Here is a 13,578-nt window from a genome sequence, read left to right on the forward strand (position 1 = left end):
ATTGTAGCAATTAAAGCAAAAAAAAAACAAAAATCAATTTACAATATAAAGTGTGAAAAAGTTTTATTATGATACCATTAATCTTATCGAACAATTGCTACCAGACATTAAATATTCTCAATTTTGTTGGCATTAATATTTTTTATCATATATGGATACACAATTTTATTTCGAAATAAATAATAACTGACCAATTCTATTGTCTATAGTATGACGTCATTAGTGATTAAAAGGCCTAATATTTGAATATGATAATTGAATTTTGTATTAAATGAAATTTATTTAATTTAATTTATTAAATTTGGAACGGAATAAAATAAATTAATAAAAATATAATAAAAATATTTAAAATAATAAACAAAAAATTTAAATAATAATGTAAATTAAACGTGGAGACCAGTTTACTTGATTAACTTATTGGAGCTGTGACCTACAACCACGGTTGCTACAGTTGGTATAATTCTACTAAAAATGGTAGATTTTTTACTATTTGGTAGAATTCTTGTTGTTTTGGTAGATTTTGCAAACTATTTCACTCCAACTAACAAAATTTTTTATAGAAATAAAATTTTGCCAAAATTTTCTATCGAAATAAAATTTTGGCAAAAGTTTCTATAGAAATAAAATTTTGACAAAAATTTCTACAGAAATAAAATTTTGACAAAATTTTCTAAGAAATAATATTTTGATAAAATTTTCTATAGAAATAAAATTTTGACAAAAAAAATGATAGGCTAATAAATAATGCCATTATATCATTACATGTACTACGGTACACTATGTGTACCTCGTACAGACAATCAGTCTAAATACGCATCACAGATGATATATGCATTTAAAAACAAAACGACTGAACGAAAACAACAAAAACAATCGGAATAAAATTTTTACAAAATTTTCTATCGGAATAAAATTTTGACAAAATTTTCTATCGGAATAAAATTTGGACAAATTTTCTATAGAAATAAAATTTTGACAAAATTTTCCATAGAAATAAAATTTGGACAAATTTTCTATAGAAATAAAATTTTGACAAAATTTTCTATCGGAATAAAATTTTGACAAAATTTTCTATCGGAATAAAATTTTGACAAAATTTTCTATAGAAATAAAATTTGGACAAATTTTCTATAGAAATAAAATTTTGACAAAATTTTCTATCGGAATAAAATTTTGACAAAATTTTATATAGAAATAAAATTTTGATAAAATTTTGACAAAATTATATCAAATTTTGACAAAATTATATATAGAAATAAAATTTTTCAGTAGAAAAACAGACAACGAAGTAACAAGACAGCGGAAAAAATCCTTGAAAACTTGACAATTACAAGTTTAGTTTATAGACCCATAGCCGAGATTATGAGATAAAAAATCATAAAAATTAAAATGAAAAGGTCAACAATATCAATAACAAAAATAAAATTTTGACAAAAGTTTCTATCGTAATAAAATTTTGACAAAATTTTCTATAGAAATAAAATTTTGACAAAATTTTCTATAGAAATAAAATTTTGACAAAATTTTCCACACGAAAAAAAATTTGACAAAATTTTCTATCGAAATAAAATTTTGACAAAATTTTCTATAGAAATAAAATTTTGACAAAATTTTCTATAGAAATAAAATGTTGAAAAAATTTTCTATAGAAATAAAATTTGAACAAATTTTCTATAGAAATAAAATTTTGACAAAATTGTCTATAGAAATAAAATTTGAACAAATTTTCCATAGAAATAAAATTTTGACAAAATTTTCTATCGAAATAAAATTTTGAAAAATTTTCTTTAGAAATAAAATTTAAACAAATTTTCTATAGAAATAAAATTTTGACAAAATTTTCTACAGAAATAAAATTTTGACAAAATTGTCTATAGAAATAAAATTTTGACAAAATTTTCTATCGAAATTAAATTTTGACAAAATTTTCTATGGAAATAAAATGTTGACAAAATTTTCTATAGAAATAAAATTTTGACAAAATTTTCTATCGAAATAAAACTTTTACAAAATTTTCTATAGAAATAAAGTTTTGACAAAATTTTCTATAGAAATAAAATTTTGATCAACTGTTGACAAAATTTTCTATAGAAATACAATTTTGACAAAATTTTCTATCGAAATAAAATTTTGAAAAAATTTTCTATAAAATAAAATTTTGATAAAATTTTGACAAAAAATTCTATAGAAATAAAATTTTGATAAAATATTGACAAATTTTTCTATGTAAACAAAATTTTGACAAAATTTTCTATAGAAATAAAATTGTGATAAAATTTTGACAAAATTTTCCATAGAAATAAAATTTGGACAAATTTTCTTTAGAAATAAAATTTTGACAAAATTTTCTATCGGAAAAAAATTTTGACAAAATTTTCTATAGAAATAAAATTTTGACAACATTTTCTATCGACATAAAATTTTGACAAAATTTTCTATCGTAATAAAATTTTGACAAAATTTTCTATTGAAATAAATTTTTGACAAAATTTTCTATAGAAACAAAATTTTGACAAAATTTTCTATCGACATAAAATGTTCACAAAATTTTCTGTAGAATTAAAATTTTGACAAAATTTTCTATCAAAATAAAATTTTGGCAAAATTTTCTCTAGAAATATAATTTTAACAAATTTTCAATAGAAATAAAATTTTGACAAAATTTTCTATCGACATAAAATTTTGACAAAATGTTCTATCGACATAAAATTTTGACAAAATTTTCTATCGAAATAAAATTATGACAAAAGTTTTCTATCGAAATAAAATGTTGGCAAAATTTTCTTTAGAAATATGATTTTGACAAAATTTTCTATCGGAATAAAATTTTGACAACATTTTCTAGCGAAATAAAATTTTGACAAAATTTTTTATAGAAATAAAATTTTGACAAAATTTTCTATAGAAATAAAATTTTGACAAAATTTTCTATCGAAATAAAATTTTGAAACAATTGTCTATCGAAATAAAATTTTGAAACAATTTTCTATAGAAATAAAATTTTGACAAAATTTTCTATCGAAATAAAATTTTGGCAAAATTTTCTATCGAAATAAAATTTTTGAAAATAAGTTTTTTGTTTGGCAGTTTTTGGAAATATTTTCTCCATATTTTGATACATTATTTTCGGCTCTACCATGCATACAACACATTAGCTAACACAAAGTGCCGTGTTCAATCTCTGACGCCAACTAAAAAAATCTTAATTGAATTTTATTATAAGTTCAATTTACGAAGAATCAAAAAGTGAAAATTTAAAATTTGTAAAATGTCGACATTTAAATCTTTTTTAATTTGAAAATAAAAAAAATATATTTGTTTAATTTGAAAATGATGATTTTTAACGGTTTCCAAATTTAAATTTTCTTATAACTTTTTCCAATGTAAATTTTTTCACAATTTTCCAAAAAAAAATCAAAATTAAAAAAAAAACAACGCCTTTTCGGTTTTTTCCAAATTAGAGAATTTAAATATTTCAACTTTTAAAACTTTAGGGAAAAACGACTTTTTATAGCCCCACCATAGGATGGGGGGTATATTAACTTTGTCATTCCGTTTGTAACACATCGAAATATTGCTCTAAGACCCCATAAATTATATATATTCTGGGTCGTGGTGAAATTCTGAGTCGATCTAAGCATGTCCATCCGTCCGTCCGTCCGTCTGTTGAAATCACGCTAACTTCCGAACGAAACAAGCTATCCACTTGAAACTTGGCACAAGTAGTTGTTATTGATGTAGGTCAGATGGTATTGCAAATGGTCCATATTGGTCCACTTTCACGTATAGCCCCCATATAAACGGACCCTCAGATTGGCTTGCGGAGCATCTAAGAGAAGCATATTTCATCCGATCCGGCTGAAATTTGGTACATGGTGTTGGTATATGGTCTCTAACAACCATGCAAAAATTGGTCCACATCGGTCCATAATTATATATAGCCCCCATGTAAACCGATCCCCAGATTTGGCTTGCGGAGCCTCAAAGAGTAGCAAATTTCATACGATCCTGCTCCAATTTGGTACATGGTGTTGGTATATGGTCTCTAACAACCATGCAAAAATTGGTCCACATCGGTCCATAATTATATATAGCCCCCATATAAACGGACCCTCAGATTTGGCTTGCGGAGCCTCAAAGAGAAGCAAATTTCATCCGATCCGGCTGGAATTTGGTACATGGTGTTAGTATATGGTCTCTAACAACCGTGCGAGAATTGGTCCATATCAGTCCATAACTCTGTATAGCCCACATATAAACCGTTCTCCAGATTTGAACACCGGAGCCTCTTGGAGCAGCAAAATTCATCCGATCCGGTTCAAATTTGGAACGTGGTGTTAGTATATGGCCGCTAACAACCATACCAAAATTGGTCCATATCGGTCTATAGTTATATAGCCGATTGGTCCATAGCGGTTCATAATCATGGTTGCCACTCGAGCCAAAAATAATCTACCAAAATTTGATTTCTATAGAAAATTTTGTCAACATTTTATTTCTATAGAAAATTTTGTTAAAATTTTATTTCTATAGAAAATTTTGTTAAAATTTTATTTCTATAGAAAATTTTGTTAAAATTTTATTTCTATAGAAAAGTTTGTTAAAATTTTATTTCTATAGAAAATTTTGTTAAAATTTTATTTCTATAGAAAATTTTGTCCAAATTTTATTTCTATAGAAAATTTTGTCAAAATTTTATTTCTATAGAAAATTTTGTCAAATTTTTATTCTATAAAAAATTTTGTCAAAATTTTATTTCTATAGAAAATTTTGTCAACATTTTATTTCTTTAGAAAATTTTGTCAAAATTTTATTCCTATAGAAAATTTTTTTCAAAATTTTAGTATTTATAGAATTTTTTTTTTTAAATTTTAGTTTTTATATAAAATTTTTTTTAAAATTGTATTTCTAAAGAAAACTTTGCAAAAATTTTATTTCTGTACAAAATTTTATCAAAATTTTATTTCTATAGAAAATTTTGTCAAAATTTTACTTCTATAATAAATTTTGTTAAAATTTCATTTCTATAGAAAATTTTATTAAAATTTCATTTCTATAGAAAATTTTGTCAAAATTTTATTTCTATAGAAAATTTTGTTAAAATTTTATTTCTATAGAAAATTTTGTCAAAATTTTATTTCTATAATAAATTTTGTTAAAATTTTATTTCTATAGAAAATTTTGTCAAAATTTTACTTCTATAATAAATTTTGTTAAAATTTCATTTCTATAGAAAATTTTGTCAAACTGAATTATATACTTATTTAATCGGTCATTTTTAATTTAATATATACCACGTATGGATTTATTTAACATACAATTTAGAAGACGGTGTTAGGAGGTGTCTTAAATACATTGCCATCGGCAAGCGTTACCGCAACTCAAGTAATTCGATTGTGGATGGCAGTGTTTAGAAGAAGTTTCTACACATTCCATGGTGGAGGGTACATAAGCTTTGGCCTGGCCGAACTTACGGCCGTATATACTTTTTAATACATTTTAACAATTTAAAGAAAAATTTTAACAACAGAAAAAATATTATTTTTAATAAGTTTTCTTCAATTTGCTAAAAAGTATTAACTTATTCGCATCATGTTGCTATTAATAAAACATTTTGTAAAATAAACGTAGAATTGCTTTTATGTTGGCTTCACTAGTTTTTAGCTGTACAGCTATGTGGGATTATGTCACAGTCAGAAGAGAGAAAAATATACCCCAATGTTCCGGTATTTGTAGTCGCAAGAATTTATAATTTTTTGTTTTAATTTTTTATATAATAGACTTGGTCAGTTCCGTAAGTGTATCCGATAAAAAATTAAATAAATATTGTTATACCATTTTCACAGAGACAATCATTAATTTCTAAAACAAAACCAACTAATTGTGTTCTACATATTAATAAAATCAAGTGCAATTAACGATACTATCTTAATCAACCTTTAAATCATAACAACAGTTTAAGTAGTACAGAGTTGCCATCATGTTTACCATACCCTGTTATCGCGATAACATTTTAACGGCATCATTAAGTGATGCCTCTGTATTACCCAGAACTCGTGCCGTACGTATAAAAACTAAACTCTTTTGTTTTATTACTTGATCATAAAACCTGATTAACAACATGTCATAATTTCATTTATGGATTAGAAATGAAAAAAAAAATATGAAATAGTTTTAAATAGATATGTGGTTTGATTCCTATTTTTTTTGTTAACCGGTAAAGAGGAAATGACATTTCCCTTTAACTATAGTGGTATTGGAAAAAAATTTTTCCATTCACAATAAAAAAAACATCCGGGTTATTTAAATTAGCAAAATATCGTATTTTACGTGACGTTCATTCGTGTGACCAGTTTTCACGCCTCTTTTTACCTGCACCATACAAAAAACGATTAAATTCTGAAAATAGAAATTAATAATAATACCAAAATCAAAACAAAACAATTGACTCTTGTCCATTTGGTTGAAAGCAATAAACAACAACGACACATGTGCAATTTAAAATCAATTAAAAAAGAGAACAAATTATAGAGAGACAGATCCCGAGAGGGTGTGTGCGTGTATGTTTTTTTTTTGTGAGTTCAGAGAAATTGAGCCACAATTGTAAAGGTGTATGTGTGAGTGTGTGTGTTTACTATTATCTTAAAGGTTTGATTAAGGGTTGTGGGTTCACCATGTTAAAAATATCGAATTATTAACTAGCTAACTCCAATTACAGCTATAGTACACGCAACTATGTATATACAGTGGCCCAAACAGTCTTTTCGCTAAGAATTTATCTCAAGTTCTTTCATAATCACTCCTAGAGATTGACTTCTCCGGGGAGCAACCAGATGTACCTACTATGAGAAAATGTTCTTTGCATATTTTAAAGCGGTCTAAGCGTCCAAAATAAAATGCTATAGTATGAAAAGGAAATATAGTATTTGACCGGTAAACTCGATTATTTTTAAAGCTTAAAGAGGTATTATAACACTCTCAAACAGCGTTGACACAATGTATTTTTATTTTGACCCAACTTTTTTCCATAATAAGACCAAACTTCGTACCAGCGGACGATTTTTCCAAATTAAATTAATATAATTTAAAAGTTAAAATTTGTCAAAAATTTTACTTCGATAGAAAATTTTGTCAAATTTTTATTTCTATAGAAAATTTTGTCAAAATATTATTTCTATAGAAAATTTTGTTAAAATTTTAGAAAATTTTATAAAAATTTTATTTCTATAGAAAATTTTGTCAAAATTTTATTTCAATTGAAAATTTTGTCAACATTTTATTTCTATAGAAAATTTTGTCAAAATTTTACTTCTATAGAAAAAAATTGACAAAATTTTATTTCTGTGGAAAACTTTGGTAAAAATTTATTTCTATAGAAAATTTTGTCAAAATTTTATTTCTATAGAAAATTTAATCAAAATTTTATTTCTATACAAAATTTTGTCAAATATTTTTTCTATATAAAATTTTGTCAAAATTTTATTTCTATAAAAAATTTTGTCAAAATTTGATTTCTGTACAAAATTTTATTTCTATAGAAAATTTTTTCAAAATTTTATTTCTATAAAAAATTTTGTCAAAATTTTATTTCTATAGAAAATTTTGTCTAAATTTTATTTCTATAGAAAATTTTGTCAAAATATTATTTCTATAGAAAATTTTGTCAAAGTTTTATTTCTATAGAAAATTTTGTCAAAATTTTATTTCTGTAGAAAATTTTGTCAAAATGTTATTTCTATAGAAAATTTTGTCAAAATATTATTTCTATAGAAAATTTTATCAAAATTTTATTTCTATAGAAAATTTTGTCAACATTTTATTTTTATAGAAAATTTTGTCGAAATATTATTTCTAAAGAAAATTTTGTCGAAATTTTATTTCTATAGAAAATAGAAAATTTTAACAAAATTTTATTTCTATAGAAAATTTTGTCAAAATAATATTTCTATAGAAAATTTTGTCAACATTTTATTTCTATAGAAAATTTTGTCCAAATTTTATTTCTATAGAAAATTTATTTCTATAGAAAATTTTATCAAAATATTATTTCTATAGCAAATTTTTTCAAAATTTTATTTCTATAGAAAATTTTGTGAAAATATTATTTCTATAGAAAATTCTGTCAACATTTTATTTCTATAGAAAATTTTGTCAAAATTGTATTTCAGTAGAAAATTTTTTCAAAATTTTATTTCTATAGAAAATTTTGTCCAAATTTTATTTCTATAGAAAATTTATTTCTATAGAAAATTTTATCAAAATATTATTTCTATAGCAATTTTTTCAAAATTTTATTTCTATAGAAAATTTTGTGAAAATATTATTTCTATAGAAAATTTTGTCAAAATTGTATTTCTGTAGAAAATTTTTTCAAAATTTTATTTCTATAGAAAATTTTGTCAAAATTTTATTTCTATAGAAAATTTTGTGAAAATATTATTTCTATAGAAAATTTTATCAACATTTTATTTCTATAGAAAATTTTGTCAAAATTTTATTTCTATAGAAATTTTTTTCAAAATATTATTTCTATAGAAAATTTTGTCAAAATATTATTTCTATAGAAAATTTTGTCAAAATATTATTTCTATAAAAAATTTTATCAAACTTTTATTTCTATAGAAAATTTTGTCAAAATTTTATTTCTATAGAAAATTTTGTCAAAATATTATTTCTATAGAAAATTTTATCAAAATTTTATTTCTATAGAAAATTTGGTCAAAATTTTATTTTTGTAGAAATTTATTTATTTCTATAGAAAATTTTGTCAAAATTTAATTTCTATAGAAAATTTTGTCAAAATATTATTTCTATAGAAAATTTTATCAAAATTTTATTTCTATAGAAAATTTTGTCAAAATTTTATTTCTATAGAAAACTTTGTCAAAATTTTATTTCTATAGAAAATTTTGTCAAAATTTTATTTCTATAGAAAATTTTGTCAAAATTTTATTTCTATAGAAAATTTTGTCAAAATTTATTTCTATAGAAAATTTTGTCAAAATATTATATCTATAGAAAATGTTGTCAAAATTTTATTTCTATAGAAAATTTTTTGAAAATATTATTTCTATAAAAAATTTTGTCAAAATTTTATTTCTATAGAAAATTTTATTTCTATAGAAAATTTTGTCAAAATTTTATTTCTATAGAAAATTTTGTCAAAATTTTATTTCTGTTGAAAACTTTGTTAAAATTTTATTTCTATAGAAAATTTTGTCAATATTTTATTTCTATACAAAATTTTGTCAAAATTTTATTTCTATAGAAAATTTTGTCAAAATATTTCTATAGAAAATTTTGTTAAAATTTTATTTCTATGGAAAATGTCGCCAAAGTTTTATTTCTATAAAAAAAATTTATTTCTATATTTTTTATTTCTATAGAATATTTTGTCAAAATTTTATTTCTGTAGAAAATTTTGTCGAAATTTTATTTCTATGGAAAATTTTGTTAAGATTTCATACCTATAGAAAATTTTGCAAAATGTTATTAATTATCGCAAAATTTCATTTCCACATACAATTTTTATATAATTTTCTTCCTAAAATAAAAATTTTGCATAATTTTGTATCTATACAGAAAATTTTGCCAATTTTTTTTTTTCTGTATAAAATTATGAAAAAATTGGCGATTTGACGAAAATCGACCAAAATCAACCAACGTCTGTCTAGTTGGTCCGACCATCGGACCAAATTTAAAAATTAGTAATTTTTTGGACCAATTTTGACCCACCAATGATGCCAACCTTTTAATATATCTGTTTATTTAGTTTAGCTCTGACATAAGCAAACTTGTCCTTGTCCTTTGTATATTTGATTTGTTGTTGTTATTATTATTTGTTTTCTTGAAATTAATACAAATATCAATTTCAAAATAAAGAAAAAAAAACAGACTTTCATGCGTTTACAAATAAAATTTATGACCTAAAGATTTCTTTTAAAGATGCAGTGAAAAAACAAAATTTATTTATTTTTGTTTTATTCAGCTTAGCAGCAAAAAAAAATGTTATTTACACATTCTCCTAAGGACACACCCAATATATGGGCTCATAAATATTTCCGTTTTTAATGACCAAGAGTTGAGAGGTGTATGGTATTTGTTGGCTTTATGATCTGTCTTAATTTTGTCAAAATTTTATTTCTATAGAAAATTTTGTCAAAATATTATTTCTATAGAAAATTTTATCAAAATTTTATTTCTATAGAAAATTTGGTCAAAATTTTATTTTTGTAGAAATTTAGTTATTTCCATAGAAAATTTTGTCAAAATTTAATTTCTATAGAAAATTTTGTCAAAATATTATTTCTATAGAAAATTTTATCAAAATTTTATTTCTATAGAAAATTTTGTCAAAATATTATTTCTATAGAAAATTTTATCAAAATTTTATTTCTATAGAAAATTTTGTCAAAATTTTATTTCTATAGAAAATTTTGTCAAAATTTAATTTCTATAGAAAATTTTGTCAAAATATTATTTCTATAGAAATTTTATCAAAATTTTATTTCTATAGAAAATTTTGTCAAAATTTTATTTCTATAGAAAATTTTGTCAAAATTTATTTCTATAGAAAATTTTGTCAAAATTTATTTCTATAGAAAATTTTGTCAAAATATTATATCTATAGAAAATGTTGTCAAAATATTATATCTATAGAAAATGTTGTCAAAATTTTATTTCTATAGAAAATTTTTTGAAAATATTATTTCTATAGAAAATTTTGTCACAATTTTATTTCTATAGAAAATTTTGTCAAAATTTTATTTCTATAGAAAATTTTGTCAAAATTTTATTTCTGTTGAAAACTTTGTTAAAATTTTATTTCTATAGAAAATTTTGTCAATATTTTATTTCTATACAAAATTTTGTCAAAATTTTATTTCTATAGAAAATTTTGTCAAAATATTTCTATAGAAAATTTTGTTAAAATTTTATTTCTATAGCAAATGTCGCCAAAGTTTTATTTCTATAAAAAAAAATTATTTCTATATTTTTTATTTCTATAGGATATTTTGTCAAAATTTTATTTCTGTAGAAAATTTTGTCCAAATTTTATTTCTATGGAAAATTTTGTTAAGATTTCATACCTATAGAAAATTTCGTCAAAATGTTATTAATTATTGCAAAATTTCATTTCCATATACAATTTTTATAAAATTTTCTTCGTAAAAAAAAATTTTGCATAATTTTGTATCTATACCGAAAATTTTGCCAATTTTTTTTTCTTTTTAAAATTATAAAAAATTGGCGATTTGACGAAAATCAACCAACGTCTAGTTGGTCCGGCCATCGGACCAAATTTAAAAATTAGTAATTTTTTGGACCAATTTTGACCCACCAATGATGCCAACCTTTTAATATATCTGTTTATTTAGTTTAGCTCTGACATAAGCAAACTTGTCCTTGTCCTTTGTATATTTGATTTGTTGTTGTTGTTATTATTATTTGTTTTCTTGATATTAAAACAAATATCAATTTCAAACTAAATAAAAAAACAGACTTTCATGCGTTTCTAAATAAAATTTATGACCTAAAGATTTCGTTTAAAGATGCAGTGAAAAAACAAAATTTATTTATTTTTGTTTTATTCAGCTTAGCAGCAAAGAAATTGTTATTTACACATTCTCCAAAGGACACACCCAATATATGGGCTCATAAATATTTCCGTTTTTAATGACCAAGGTTTGAGAGGTGTATGGTATTTGTTGGCTTTATGATCTGTCTTATTTAACTACTGCTCGGTTACATGTCTCAGCAGAAATAGACATACAAAAGCAAATATAGACATTTCCATTTGTTTTTTCAAATTGCATATAATTAACTACAGATAAATGTTTACCAAATAAGCGGAACTAAACACAGTATTTTTTTTTTTGTTTTTGATATTAGACAGAATATTTATGAAGGTTATTTGTCTTGTAATCTTCTGTCAAATGCAATACGAATGAGGATATTTCATCGTTTGTGACTGTGAAAGGGATTTCAAAAATGTAAATACAAAGATTATATGTCCTTAATATAAAAATCGATTTTTCTATACCATACACTGAAAAAAAAAACATAGTGAATTATTAGGCAATCTAAAATTTAGGACATGTAATTTGCACAATATTTATTTTAATTAAAGGAAAATTCATTTTCATTGATTTAAAAAATTTGTTCATTATCAATATTTGAAAGTTACGTCCTTTCGTTAAAGACGTATGGTTTTGAAGTAGGAAACATTATATTAAGGGACTGTACCCCAGAAAAAATACAATGAAAATTTTTATAGCCGATTTAACTTAATTTTCATTAATGAAAATGAAAATTTGTTGATTGTAGTTCTATTTTGCCAAATTTGAAAAAAATTGAATTTTAATTATTTTTTGCTATTTATATATATATATATATATATATATATATATATATTATATATATATATATATATATATATATATATATATATATATATATATATATATATATATATATATATATATATATATATATATATATATATATATATATATATATATATATATATATATATATATATATATATATATATATATATATATATATATATATATATATATATATATATATATATATATATATATATATATATATATATATATATATATATATATATATATATATATATATATATATATATATATATATATATATATATATATATATATATATATATATATATATATATATATATATATATATATATATATATATATATATATATATATATATATATATATATATATATATATATATATATTAAGGGATTGTACCCCCAGAAAAAATACAATGGCAATTTTTATACTCAATTTAACTTTATTTTAGTTCTTGAAAATGAAAATTTGTTGAATTTAGTTAAATTTTTCCAACTTTGAAAATTTTTTTTCTAATTTTAATTATTCTTTCTTACTTAAATAACGTGAACTACAAATGCTCAAATCAGTAAATTTTACTTAAGTTATTTATATCTGTCTAGAAATTTGAACAATTTTTAATTAATTTTTTTTTTTTTTTTTTTTTCAAAATATGAAATTTTATAACGTGGGTTCAACCCAATTTTCGACCGAAAACCAGAAAGTTTTTCAGCGGCGGATTATACCCTCTCAGTAATGCTGGTGATATTTTTGAGTGAGAGCACAAGTCAATTTAAGAACATTATACAGGAGCGTCATTTTTAAAAAATTATGGAATCATTTTACGCAAAAAAAAATCATTTTTGATATTTTTTGTATTTAACGAGCGATGTAAAACCCAAATTGAATAATCTCACCCACCACAACAGATCTAAACTCAAGACTATGGAAATTCGACTTAGCCAGCGATGAAACATTTGTATAGTCAAGTTTGTGGAGATTGGTATCTGGCATTTTCTTTCCAATAACGCAAATTCCTTAATCTTCAAGTCCAATAAGCCGGTATTAAAATTGTAGTAATATGTAAAGTAATTAATTTGAAAGAAAAGGCAGCCAGCATTGAAGGAAAAACGTCTTTAAATTAACTGAGATATGGAATTTTAAGATTAAAGATAAAAAGGATCTAAAAAATTGGCTAAGATCT

The 13,578-nt window shown here is 21.9% G+C and overlaps 1 protein-coding gene across 4 annotated transcripts in view; it reads left to right on the top strand.

Annotated features, from left to right (window-relative positions):
* Nucleotides 1-13,578, top strand: part of plx (PTB_TBC1D1_like and TBC domain-containing protein plx) — a 135,062-nt gene that overhangs the window by 87,094 nt on the left and 34,390 nt on the right. Inside the window, exon 2 of one of the 4 annotated variants that reach the window (XM_075290098.1) lies at nt 5,847-6,061. The exons of the other annotated variants lie outside the window; for them this stretch is intronic. Within the exon in view, the coding sequence (XP_075146213.1) occupies nt 5,981-6,061 (81 nt within the window). The 5' untranslated portion in view covers nt 5,847-5,980. The remainder of the gene's footprint in view (nt 1-5,846; nt 6,062-13,578) is intronic. 4 annotated transcript variants of the gene reach the window in all.

This window comes from Haematobia irritans, chromosome 1 (assembly GCF_050003625.1).
Source record: "Haematobia irritans isolate KBUSLIRL chromosome 1, ASM5000362v1, whole genome shotgun sequence".
Lineage (NCBI taxonomy): Eukaryota > Metazoa > Arthropoda > Insecta > Diptera > Muscidae > Haematobia > Haematobia irritans.